The sequence below is a fragment of the Oncorhynchus masou genome, chromosome 14 (genome assembly GCF_036934945.1).
Source record: "Oncorhynchus masou masou isolate Uvic2021 chromosome 14, UVic_Omas_1.1, whole genome shotgun sequence".
NCBI lineage: Eukaryota > Metazoa > Chordata > Actinopteri > Salmoniformes > Salmonidae > Oncorhynchus > Oncorhynchus masou.
This window is the reverse complement of record NC_088225.1, coordinates 30,720,369-30,733,992: the sequence shown is the minus strand read 5'-3', so window position 1 is coordinate 30,733,992 and position 13,624 is coordinate 30,720,369. Positions and strand designations below refer to the sequence as shown.

Here is a 13,624-nt window from a genome sequence, read left to right as displayed (position 1 = left end):
TAAAGGCTGTGTAAAGTTCATTTGTTTCAATGTAGGGTAGGGTTTATTTATGTACAAAATACATATATTTGTTTTATTCAGTGGGTGCGGCTTACATTCAGGTGCACTGAATATAATCGAGGGGAGGGGTCAAATCATATTTTGTCACATGCGCTGAATAGTACAGGGAAATGCTACTAAATATCTACTAAATAAACTGAAGTAAACAATAAATATAAACATGGAAAATAGAAAAAACAAATAATTAAAGAGCAACAATAAAATGACTAACGAGGCTGTATACAGGGGGTAACGTACAATGTCAATTTGGCGGGGGTTAGTTGAGGTAATAAAGATAATATGTAGGTAGAGGCAAAGTGACTATTCCCAGGGTCCTTAGCTTAGTGGTGAGCTTTGAGGGCACTATGGTGTTGTAGTCAATGAATAACATTCTCACGTAGGTGTTCCTTTTGTCCAGGTGCGAAAGGGCAGTGTGGAATGCAATAGATTGCGTAATCTCTGGCTCTGTTGGGGCGGTATGCAAATTGTAGTGGGTCTAGGATTTCTGGGATAATGGTGTTGATGTGAGCCGTTACCAGCCTTTCAAAGCACTTCATGGCTACAGATGTGAGTGCTACGGATCGTTTGTCATTTAGGCAAGTTACCTTGGTAACAGTTTGAGTTTTTTGGTAACTGGGCACAGGGACTATGGTGGTCTGCTTGAAACATGCAGGTTTTGTAGACTCGGTCATGGACAGGTTGAACATGTCAGTGAAACTACTTGCCTGTTGGTGAGCACATACTCGGAGTACACGTCCTGGTAATCCATCTGGCCTTGTGAATGTTGACCTGCTTAAAGGTCTTACTCACATCGACTGCGGCGAGCATGATCATACAGTCGTCTGGAACAGCTGGTGCTCGCATGCGTTAGTGTTGCATTTTTGGTAGGCTTGTGTCACTGCCCAGCTCGTGGCTGTGCTTCCCTTTGCAGTCCATAATAGTTTGCAAGCCCTGCCACATCCGATGAGTCTCGGAGCCGGTGTAGTTGGAGTCAGTCTTAGTCCGGTATTGATGTTTTTGTTGCCTGTTTGATGGGTCGTCGGCGGGCATAGCAGTGTTTCTTATAAGATTCCGGGTTAGTCCTGCTTCTTGAAAGCAGCAGCTCTACCCTTTAGCTCAGTGCGGTGTTGCCTGTAATCCATGGCTTCTGGTTGGGGTATTTATGTATGTTCACTGTGGGGACGACATCATCGATGCACTTATTGATGATGCAGGTGACTACTGAGGTGTTCTCCAATGCCATGGAAAGAATCCCGGAACATATTCCAGTCTGCTAGCAAAAAAGTCCTGTTGCTTAGCAACTTCCGTATTGAGCGGGTCACAGGTACTTCCTGCTTTTAGTTTTTGCTTGGAAGCAGGAATCGGGAGGATAGAGTTTTGGTCAGATTTGCCAAATGGAGGGTGAGGAAGAGCTTTGTCTGTGTGTGGAGTAAAGGTGGTCTGTAGTCTATATATGTGCAACCAGAGAAAAACTATAACATGCTGGTAGAAAATGCGGTAAATCGGATTTAAGTTTCCCTACATTAAAGTCCCCGGCCACTAGGAGTACCGCCTCTGAATGAGGATTTTCTTGTTTGCTTATGGCCTTTATACAGTTTGTTGAGTGCAGTCTTAGTGCCAGCATCTGTTTGTGGTGGTAAATAGACAGTTCTCACCTATATTTTTCATTACTATCTTGGTAGATAGTGTGGTCTACAGTTTATCATGAGATACTCCACCTCAGTCGAGCACAACATTGAGTCTTCATTAATGTTAGATTCCGCGCACCAGCGGTCATTGCCAAATAGACACAGACGTCCACCACTTGTCTTAACGGAGGCAACTCTATGTAAGGTTTTATTTGGCGCATGTGACTAATAAAATTTGATTTGTTACCATTTCGTTATTCATCCAAAACTCAGTGAAACATAAGATATTACAGCTCCCGTTGGTAGGATAGTCTTGATCGGAATTAATCCAGTTGATTATCCAATGAGTGCACGTTGGACAAATAGGAAAATAGGACTGATCGTAGAGGCGGGTTACTCACTTGTCAGATTCAAGGCACCCCGACCTATGACCCCTATCTCTCTGTCTCTTCTTGATGCGAATGACGTGGATTTGGGCCTTGTTGGGTGTCTGAAGTAAATCCTTCGCATCCGCCTCGTTAAAGAAAAAAAGCTTTGTCCAGTACGAGGTGACTAATCACTGTTCTGTTATCCAGAAGCTCGTTTCGGCCATACGAAACGTTGTACAAAATAAGTTTAAAAAATAACGCAAATTGGTTTGGAGCCCGTAAAATGGCAGCCAGCTCTTCCAGCACCATTTTTAGCATTAAGCTCAAGTAGCAAAAGGAGTAAAATATAAAAACTAACATTTTACGTGCTGGAGTTGAGGATCACATTTTTAACAAACCAAACATGGACATGGTTATAGAAGATAAAGTAAAAACTCAAACTGCTCCGTGCATCAATACCGGTGTGTGTGTGTGTATATGGTATACCGCCCAGCTCTATGCAAGACTAGTACACCATCTGTGTTCTTATTCTCTTGTCTAACCAACCACATATTCCCATACAGGTCTCTCCAACCTTGTTCTTGGAGAGATACTGTCCTGTAGGTTTTCACTCAACCCTAATCTAGCACACATGATTGTAATAATTAGCTTGTTGATAAGCTGAATCAGCTTATTAACAACTGGGGTTGAATTGAAACCCTGGAGTGAGAGCGTACAGGACAGTGTCTCTCCAGGAAGGGTTAGACAGCCCTGTGTTAGTAGTCACCTCTTTTGAAACCCTGGAGTGAGAGCGTACAGGACAGTGTCTCTCCAGGAAGGGTTAGACAGCCCTGTGTTAGTAGTCACCTCTTTTGAAACCCTGGAGTGAGAGCGTACAGGACAGTGTCTCTCCAGGAAGGGTTAGACAGCCCTGTGTTAGTAGTCACCTCTTTTGAAACCCTGGAGTGAGAGCGTACAGGACAGTGTCTCTCCAGGAAGGGTTAGACAGCCCTGTGTTAGTAGTCACCTCTTTTGAAACCCTGGAGTGAGAGCGTACAGGACAGTGTCTCTCCCTCTTTTGAGGAAGGGTTAGACAGCCCTGTGTTAGTAGTCACCTCTTTTGAAACCCTGGGTGAGTGGACAGTGTCTCTCCAGGAAGGGTTAGACGCCCTGTGTTACACCTCTTTTGAAACCCTGGACGTACAGGAGTGTCTCTCCAGGAAGGGTTAGACAGCCCTGTGTTAGTAGTCACCTCTTTTGAAACCCTGGAGTGAGAGCGTACAGGACAGTGTCTCTCCAGGAAGGGTTAGACAGCCCTGTGTTAGTAGTCACCTCTTTTGAAACCCTGGAGTGAGAGCGTACAGGACAGTGTCTCTCCAGGAAGGGTTAGACAGCCCTGTGTTAGTAGTCACCTCTTTTGAAACCCTGGAGTGAGAGCGTACAGGACAGTGTCTCTCCAGGAAGGGTTAGACAGCCCTGTGTTAGTAGTCACCTCTTTTGAAACCCTGGAGTGAGAGCGTACAGGACAGTGTCTCTCCAGGAAGGGTTAGACAGCCCTGTGTTAGTAGTCACCTCTTTTGAAACCCTGGAGTGAGAGGACGTGTCTCTCAGGGGTTACAGCCCTGTGTTAGTAGTCTCTCCCTGGAGGAAGGGTTAGGAAGGGTTAGCCCTGTGTTAGTAGTCACCTCTTTTGAAACCCTGGAGTGAGAGCGTACAGGACAGTGTCTCTCCAGGAAGGGTTAGACAGCCCTGTGTTAGTAGTCACCTCTTTTGAAACCCTGGAGTGAGAGCGTACAGGACAGTGTCTCTCCAGGAAGGGTTAGACAGCCCTGTGTTAGTAGTCACCTCTTTTGAAACCCTGGAGTGAGAGCGTACAGGACAGTGTCTCTCCAGGAAGGGTTAGACAGCCCTGTGTTAGTAGTCACCTCTTTTGAAACCCTGGAGTGAGAGCGTACAGGACAGTGTCTCTCCAGGAAGGGTTAGACAGCCCTGTGTTAGTAGTCACCTCTTTTGAAACCCTGGAGTGAGAGCGTACAGGACAGTGTCTCTCCAGGAAGGGTTAGACAGCCCTGTGTTAGTAGTCACCTCTTTTGAAACCCTGGAGTGAGAGCGTACAGGACAGTGTCTCTCCAGGAAGGGTTAGACAGCCCTGTGTTAGTAGTCACCTCTTTTGAAACCCTGGAGTGAGAGCGTGCAGGACAGTGTCTCTCCAGGAAGGGTTAGACAGCCCTGTGTTAGTAGTCACCTCTTTTGAAACCCTGGAGTGAGAGCGTACAGGACAGTGTCTCTCCAGGAAGGGTTAGACAGCCCTGTGTTAGTAGTCACCTCTTTTGAAACCCTGGAGTGAGAGCGTACAGGACAGTGTCTCTCCAGGAAGGGTTAGACAGCCCTGTGTTAGTAGTCACCTCTTTTGAAACCCTGGAGTGAGAGCGTACAGGACAGTGTCTCTCCAGGAAGGGTTAGACAGCCCTGTGTTAGTAGTCACCTCTTTTGAAACCCTGGAGTGAGAGCGTACAGGACAGTGTCTCTCCAGGAAGGGTTAGACAGCCCTGTGTTAGTAGTCACCTCTTTTGAAACCCTGGAGTGAGAGCGTACAGGACAGTGTCTCTCCAGGAAGGGTTAGACAGCCCTGTGTTAGTAGTCACCTCTTTTGAAACCCTGGAGTGAGAGCGTACAGGACAGTGTCTCTCCAGGAAGGGTTAGACAGCCCTGTGTTAGTAGTCACCTCTTTTGAAACCCTGGAGTGAGAGCGTACAGGACAGTGTCTCTCCAGGAAGGGTTAGACAGCCCTGTGTTAGTAGTCACCTCTTTTGAAACCCTGGAGTGAGAGCGTACAGGACAGTGTCTCTCCAGGAAGGGTTAGACAGCCCTGTGTTAGTAGTCTCCTCTTTTGAAACCCTGGAGTGAGAGCGTACAGGACGGTGTCTCTCCAGGAAGGGTTAGACAGCCCTGTGTTAGTAGTCACCTCTTTTGAAACCCTGGAGTGAGAGCGTACAGGACAGTGTCTCTCCAGGAAGGGTTAGACAGCCCTGTGTTAGTAGTCACCTCTTTTGAAACCCTGGAGTGAGAGCGTACAGGACAGTGTCTCTCCAGGAAGGGTTAGACAGCCCTGTGTTAGTAGTCACCTCTTTTGAAACCCTGGAGTGAGAGCGTACAGGACAGTGTCTCTCCAGGAAGGGTTAGACAGCCCTGTGTTAGTAGTCGCCTCTTTTTACAATGTTTTGTCTTTTTTGTTTCAGTTCCAATTATTTTCTTGTAACCATTTCTAACTCTTCTCTGCCATACCATCCTCTCCTGTTTTTCTCTCTCCCTTGTTCATTTGTTCTTCCATCCGTCTTTACAATGATTCCTTCCTCCTTATTTGATCATCCCTCCTTTTTTGTCACGTTCATGGCAATTTTCTTTTAGACCACCAAGTTTTTATTTTTGTCGATAACTGCAGGCCAGTCGCAGCCGGAGTCCGAGCAGCACTGAGGCTCAACACCCCCACCTGCCACGCCATCCGTCCAGTGACCGCACGCATCCTGCTCAACTTAACCTCACCTTCACCTCAGCCACTCCCAGTCACAGGTACGAACCGCACCACGCCCCCCCTCAGCAGACCGTTCACAGCATTGTGTCCAGTTAGGCACAAAACAGGAGAACTATTTCAACCCGAGTAACACCCTGTTTTACTATCTGAATTTGTCCAATTTAGAAACACTGCATTCTGTTTCCCTTTCAAAGCAGTTTGTTACGCTATTCTCTACTGAACATCACCCAGTTCTCACTGGTTTACTGTCCCATCGGTGAACTTTTGAAGCAACACATAAGACTATACGTTGTGTTCAGTATTTTTCTGGATGTTTTGAATTTCTTCTATTTTGTTCTTGAACATTTTCTTCTCGGTCCCCTCTTAGGGTTGGTCCATTCCATTCACCCAAACTGCAATCTCCACCTGCAGCCCACCATGTCCACTCAGGCATCCCATCTAAGCATCAGAGTCCCCAGAAATCAAACTCCACCCTCTCTCCAAAAACCAATGGGCTTCAGACCCACCTTCCAAAGAGCCCTAAACCTACCGAGACCCCCAGTCTGTCAGAGCCTGACCCAAGCAGTTCCGACACCTCCTTAAAGAAGAAAAATAAGAAACGGCGTCACTCTGAGATGGAAGGCGGAGAGCGAGAGCCAGCAGCACTGGCCTACGTCATCCCAGACATCCCCACTGAGCCCGAACTGATCGAACCGGCCAGGGAGAGGAAGAGGAGGAAAAGGAGAAAGAAGAAGAAGAGGGAGGAAGAGGATGGAGATGCAGCCGTGAACCACAGGGAAAGGGTTCAGTCTCATCTGGAGGCTTCGCCGCCGGCACAAGAGGAGGACTGGTGTCAGGGGGGTTCATGGAGACTCAGCCCCCCTGACCAAAGAGCCCTGGAACAACCAAAGCTGCCCCATCCCCAGCCTAAGAGTAAGCTCCAGTTGGTTCCAGTGGTTCTCCAGTGTGATGCGAATCAAGGAGAGCAGAGTATGGACACTGTGACGATGATGAAGAGGAGGAGGAGGAAGAAGAAAAGGAGATTGGAGGAGGGACCGGAGGAAGCAACGTTAAGACGTTCTGTTTCAGAAAGGTCACTTTGAGATGTTATTGTGATATTGTAGCTAGAAAACGTAGATGCATTACAGAGTACTATTATTTGTCTGTTTGGTCATGTAGCTTTAGACCTACAGCAGTAAACATGTCAGTTAAAAGGTCCAACGCATCAAAAAGTTAATAAAACATACAGTACCAGTCAAAAGTTTGGACACACCGACTCATTCAAGGGTTTTTCTTTACGTTGTAGAATAATAGTGAAGACATCAAAACTATGAAATAACACATATGGAATCATGTAGTAACCTAATGTTTTTTTAACAAATCTAAATATATTTGTGGTTCTTCAAATTAGCCATCCATTGCTGTGTTTCTTGGCCTAAGCAAGTCTCTTCTTATTATTGGTGTCCTTTGGTAGTGGTTTCTTTGCAGCAATTTGACCATGAAGACCTGATTCACGGTCTCCTCTGAACAGATGATGTTGAGATGTCTGTTAACTCTGAAGCATTTATTTGGGCTGCAATTTCTGAGGCTGGTAACTCTAATGAACTTATCCTCTGCAGCAGAGGTAACTCAGGGTCTTGCATACCTGTGGCAGTCCTCATGAGAACCAGTTTCATCATAGTGGTTTTTGCGACTGCACTTTAAGAAACTCTAAACGTTCTTGACATGTTCCTGATTGACTGACCTTCATGTCTTAAAGTAATGATGGACTGTTTCTCTTTGCTTATTTGAGCTGTTCTTGCCATAATATGGACGTAGCCCTATTTGGTAAAAGACCATCTTCTGTATGCCACCACTACCATGTCACAACACAACTGATTGGCTCAAACACATCGAGGAAAGGTTTTCCACAAATGTAACTTTTAACAAGGCACACCTGTTAATTGAAATACATTCCAGGGGACTACCTCATAAAGCTGGTTGAGAGAATGCCAAGAGTATGCAAAGCTGGCATCAAGGCAACGGGTGGCTACTTTGAAGAATGTCAAATCCCCGCCCAAAAAAGATGTAACACTTTTTTGGGGGGAGGGGTTACTACATGATTCCATATTTGTTATTTCATAGTTTTAATGTATTCACAATATTACGATGTAGAAGTAAAGAGAATCCATGGAGTGAGTGTGTGTGTATATATATCTCTCTATATCACACACACATGGCTTTGATTCCAAGATATTAGCTAAATGTATTGGAAGCAACATATAGCATGTATCACTGGGTCAAACCTACCCTGACTAATATGGAATATTACATGGGAGATATAGGAGAAAATACAACCGAATGTTTAGTTTCTTTGCACATTGACACGTTAAAAATATAAGTCTATATTTTTTTTGTGCAGCAGTTCTGGGACGAAGGACACGGTTGTTGAAAACGGCGCTGGGGATTCTACTGCCCCAAAGAAGTTAAAGAAGCGCAGGCTAAAAGAAGAGGTGAAACAGTGGGAGGAAAGCAGACGTTGTTGCTCCGGCGACCAGAGGAGCGACACTGAAGCAGTGGAGGCCCTTCCCAAGGAGGGCACCGTGGAGAGCACCGGTAGACCCACACACCACACACTGCTGCATTGACTGGAGCCAACAGTCCAGTCTTACCATAACCTATTTGGCCAAACTTTTCTAAACTCCTAATCGAATGTGGTTTCAGGACTTGAACTCCTGTGGGCAAAATCTCTTGTTTTGCATTATGTAAATGATGTATACATTATTACATTTCCCAGGGCTCACATTTGTGTTTTATTTTGGCTCTTTTTGTTGCATCTGCAAATGTTTTTCTGGATTAAAAAAGGGGCAGGTGGTGGGCGTGTCAATGAGCGCGGTCGGCCCCGCCCTCCTGGCTTTGTAGCTGGAGAAGAAAAAAACGTTCCGGTGCTTGTTAGTTTTCAAAGATGATATTATATAAAACTACAGGTCCATTGTCTTTACTAGCTACTTTATTTCTGGTTTTAGTTGTCCCTGGTTGTGAATGTTTCACCTCACTCTACTCCTTCCCCCCACCATAGCTGGAGTGATCGTGTGGGACAGCCAGGTTAAGGATGGCTACAAGCGCTCCAAGGCCCCCGCTGCAGAAGCAGTAGAGGGTGGTCCTGGGGATGTCCCCCACCCAGCCCCCATGGTCTGGGATGGCAAGAGGAGTGGTGGAGTGGTTGAGGAGCTCCTGAAGAACTCTTTGGACAAAGCCTATGGAACCCAAGGTGAGATCTAGAACCTAAGACATTCTCAAGGTTGCACTTTACCCCCAGTGGAGTCAATAAATTGTACTAAGAAGTTGTAGCCAAGTAATTTATGTAGCGAGTTCAGTCTCTCTGGGAGACTAATAGCAGTAGCGGCTCACACCGCTGTTGTGCATAGCGCTGTAATGACTGGGGGTGGGTGTGTCCAGTCCTCAGCTGGGAGGGAGAGGCATCTGCCATCAGTAGGGATGCCATTGACGACACCCGCGATGCCAGAACCGACATGGTGATTGACGAGTGGGATGAGGACTTTGACAGTGGAAAGGTGAGAGGGCACCCACACACACAAGCCCGCGGAAAGCTGTTTTCACATAGTGATTGTTTCAACAGAAGACATGTTAAAGGGATACTTTAGTTGTATCTTGTTTTTGACTTACCTAGGGTTCTGTTTTAAATTTTTATCTTGGATATTTAGCAACATCCTGAATCTCCTGGCCTTCCACTAGAGTCCTAGTGGAAACTGAATGCACCAGTTAGCTCTGCATCTAAAGCATGTGTGAAGGGCTCCTTCTGGCTGAACTATTCCTAGAACCTTGCCTGCACCGCTAACTGGTTCCGGCACGCTTTACCTCTGTTACCTCTGGTCTGAACATTTCTTATGTGTGTATGAACAGGTGAAGAAAATTAAAAAGTACAAGCGAGAGAAGAGGAGGAGCGGCAATATCTTCCAGAAGATCCAGGACCGGCGGAGCATGTGGTCGGTCACACCCGGCGCCAAGAAGGCCGGCTTTGGATACCGTCACTGAGAGCCAACCAGAATGGATGTTTGGATACAGTCACTGAGAGCCAACCAGAATGGATGTTTGGATACAGTCACTGAGAGCCAACCAGAATGGATGTTTGGATACAGTCACTGAGAGCCAACCAGAATGAATGTTTGGATACAGTCACTGAGAGCCAACCAGAATGGATGTTTGGATACAGTCACTGAGAGCCAACCAGAATGGATGTTTGGATACAGTCACTGAGAGCCAACCAAGAATGAATGTTTGGATACAGTCACTGAGAGCCAACCAGAATGGATGTTTGGATACAGTCACTGAGAGCCAACCAGAATGGATGTTTGGCCACATACAGTACAACCGAACTGGAGTGACGACACGTGACACCACAGTAACAATGTGACTCTTTTTTTAATTGCTTGGCGGTTCATACCCTGATTGCAATACGAGAGACCATGGCCAGTTGACAGAACAACACATCTTTGATCTGTGTTGGTCTCTTCACTATAGAACTTACCGCAAGTCTTCCTTTGATGACCGAGTCTGGTGAGCTGACCAACATGGGCTGTGATGTTACCACCGTCAGCCAGGGTTCAGCAACAATGAGTTGACCATTGCTTCTACACTGTTGTCTCAGATGGATATGAAAACTGTTCAGTCAATGGTGCTCAAGCTGCTCATGAATATGATGGATTTACCGTACTGTGGTGAGCTTCCATCTGTTGTGATAACATGACACCATGTTATGTTAGGAATTCAGAACAAGCCATGTCAGGAATTCTCATATTTGTACATTTTACATGGTTGGGCCACTCTCGGGGACGGTTCTGGGGTTTTCTAGCCGGTATCAAAGGATGTGGCATGCACCATATAGCATTTATCTGTGTGAAAGGCTGAGGTGAGAGATTTTGTATAATGTATGCTAGATAACCCTTACCCATCAGCTAAATGTATTGAAACCTATGAGGGAGACACTTGGGTTGTGTTCAGGTGGGCGAAACGTGCAGAACTTTGAATTATAGTAATGTAATGTATGGAGCTGAAATGACTTCCTATAGAAAATCATTGTGTTCTACACAATCTATTTCTCTGAACATTCTAAAATGTTGCAACCAGTGATTTAGTGTAAAAAAAAAATATAGGTTGGTTGGTAAACGTTGATCGGCCTTCTTGCTGAGTAAAGCAGCACTCCCTCTATATGTTCAATGCATTTTCCCGCAAATGGAGGGTAAACGCTCGGGAGAAATACAAAAACATGCGTAAATGGCATTTCCGTGCGTTTACCCTCCACTACACCACTGGTTACAACTGCTGTGCTGACTGCTGACTGGGCCGTGTGCAGGACAGTGGGCCAATAGAGGTGAATACTGTTCTCCTGACTCATATGGCCTATTCTGTATGTGAAGACATGTGGTGACCATCTCGCTGATCACCATCAGCACCATCACCAAGTCACCTTTAAAAGATCCCAAACATGAACAGGACTGCAGAGGGTGAAGCCATCATAACTGACATGCTTTGTTCCCATCCTCTCTTTCAGTTTGGGAATGATTGATACTTTTATGGTTTTATGGTTTCTTATTCTGTGTGATTTCTTTGCCACAATGCCTTCTTGGTATGTTCTACATGACCTGATAAAACTGACCCACTGTGGCTGCTGCTGACACATTTACATATTCTGATTCTACTGTTGTTTTACAAGCACGGATTTGGAGGGGGAAACAGTCACACGCCTGTCCCACGCAGACGAAAGGCCTCCATCTTTAGTTGAATCTTATTGATTATTGTATGCGTGATGGTGGTATTTGAAGTTCCCTATATCAGAATATTCAGTTCTGTGTCCCTAACAGATTTTTTTTGTTTCCTTTCCTGGGTGAATTTGACGGTTCTGAGGATGATGTAATTTGGTAGATGTGTCAGAATAGAAAATGTCATGGTCGATTAACACCAAGTGATGCTTTGCCCCGACATCAGCTAATTGCAAAGTTCATAGGCGATGTCTCTACCCCCAGGTCAAGTTGGGGACTGTAACGATAATGTCAAGGCTTTGTCTGTTTGTAACATAATCCACCTGTAATGGATGAGGCATATCATTGTTTCATCTGCTTTCTCATCCATTTGCTCTCCTTTCTGGTCAATAGTTGCAAAAGAGGGTGTGAGTGCGATTCTGGGGTGGGTGGGTTGAATTGGGAACTTTTTTCAACCCTAGACATCTACAGTAGGTCATGAGTGGAGCTAATTGCTCATCTCTTCTGCGTGTCATTCCCAAAATGTCAAGTCCTTGGTCCCTGGTCTCTAACTGTTGTGTTCCATAACTCCATCAAGGTCCCTGGTCTCTAACTAAAAGTTGTGTTGGTGACCATTGTTTAGTAATGCTCCATCACCAGTGAACTTCAGCTTTGTTGTGCATCGTGTGTTTTCTGAATGAATTTTGGGCCTCAATATGAACCAACAGTTCTTTCTTTGTGTGTTCTATCCCAGATAAAGAGTTGCATGTAGGCTGGTCCCAGATCTGTTTGTGTGGTTTGGCCAACACCTATGGCCATTGTAAATGTTGGAAATACAGCACAGACATCTGGGGCCAGGCTAGATTACATGCGTTGCCCCAGGCATTGTTAGTTTGAAGTTGATGTATATGCTATTAGTACATGATCATTGTCCCAATCTGTACTCTCTCTATGCAAATCACCCACAGACAGTCCAACTAACTGGTCATCTGGAACCTGATGTACCCAGCCATCCCCCAACCTTACAACCCTCATGTTCAACCAACCTTCCAGCCAAGTCCACATTTTATTACACACCACCACCATTTTATCCTGTTTTCTACCAGTATATTTGAGGGGGTGAAAACATGGGATCTTCCACTTTATCTGGGCACTGATTTAGCTAAATAGATTATAAATGATAGTCATTAAACAAAGCGCTTGGCCAGTGTAGAAGATTGTACAGTCCGCCTGGTGTTTCCCATGCTTTCCCCGTCATCCCTGCGTAGACTTGGCCTTCACAAACCATCCTGATCTGATCGGCTCCATGGAAACAGAATGCACGCTTGTGACATCAGGATGATTCGTACGAGGCCAGTATAGTTCCAGTCACCCATTGACTTTCATTCTAGAGATGTCAGCTTAAACAGTATAGTTAATTGATAATGTTAAATAATTTAAAGAAACTTTTCACAAATCTTTAATGTTTTATAAAAAAAATACAGATACAATCTGTATTTGGATTGGTGGGGGATTGTGAAAGTTAAAATAATTTCTTGCAGATGGATGTTCATATGTGCGTGTTTCATACGATGACACCTTGTTACTGTAGTGTCATACAGTATGAGAGCGGCGTCATCACCAGTTCCATTGAATGTGTTTCATGTTGACTGTGAAATGAGCTTTGGGACATGTTCGATGCTCAAGGAAACTGACAGGAAGACGTTATACTGGTGTGACTGATCCACGTCATATTTGCATTGATGGTTCTATATTTTGCACCGCCTTTTCAGACCAAGGAGAGACATTTCATAATGAAACGTGACTCTTACCCAAATGGATCATGTAATTAGCTCTACAGGTGCAATAAAGTTGTGACTTTGTGAATAGGGGTCTGGTCTTGCTTCTTTGTTAGTAGAAAATCTGAATATATATATATTCTACTAACCATCAAAAGCCTGAATGGAATATCAGACTGCATTTGAATTGTTATATGGCCTCCTACAGTGCATTTGGAAAGTATTCAGACCCCTTCACTTTTTCCACATTTTGTTACATTACAGCCTCATTCTAAAATTTATTATATTAATTTCCCTCAATATACACACAGGTTTAGAATTTTTTAATAAAAATATATATTTTTTAAAACGTACCTTTTTATGAAAATAAGTATTCAGACCATTTGCTATGAAACTAAATTAAACTCGGGTGCATCCTGTTTCCATTGATCATCCTTGATGTTTCTACAACTTGACTAGAGTCCACATGTGGTAAATTCAATTGATTGGACATGATTTGGAAAGGTACACACCTGTCTATATAAAGGTCCTACAGTTGACAGTGCATGTCAGAGCAAAAACCAAGCCATGTGGTCAAAGGAAT

The 13,624-nt window shown here is 44.8% G+C and overlaps 1 protein-coding gene and 1 long non-coding RNA gene across 2 annotated transcripts in view; both read left to right on the top strand.

The window, feature by feature from the left end:
* LOC135553868 (ubiquitin carboxyl-terminal hydrolase 36-like) overlaps positions 1–10,957 on the top strand; it is a 52,572-nt gene extending 41,615 nt beyond the window's left edge. Inside the window, 6 exon segments of the mRNA XM_064985795.1 lie at positions 5,457–5,584; positions 5,914–6,618; positions 7,930–8,120; positions 8,584–8,775; positions 8,964–9,079; positions 9,429–10,957. Of these exon segments, the coding sequence (XP_064841867.1) occupies positions 5,457–5,584; positions 5,914–6,618; positions 7,930–8,120; positions 8,584–8,775; positions 8,964–9,079; positions 9,429–9,560 (1,464 nt within the window). The 3' untranslated portion in view covers positions 9,561–10,957.
* An 8-nt stretch (positions 10,958–10,965) lies between these two features.
* On the top strand, positions 10,966–13,125 carry LOC135554732 (uncharacterized). Its single transcript, XR_010457730.1, has 2 exons — positions 10,966–11,820; positions 11,862–13,125. It is a non-coding gene; the product is annotated as an uncharacterized LOC135554732 (long non-coding RNA).
* The last annotated feature ends 499 nt before the right edge of the window (positions 13,126–13,624 follow it).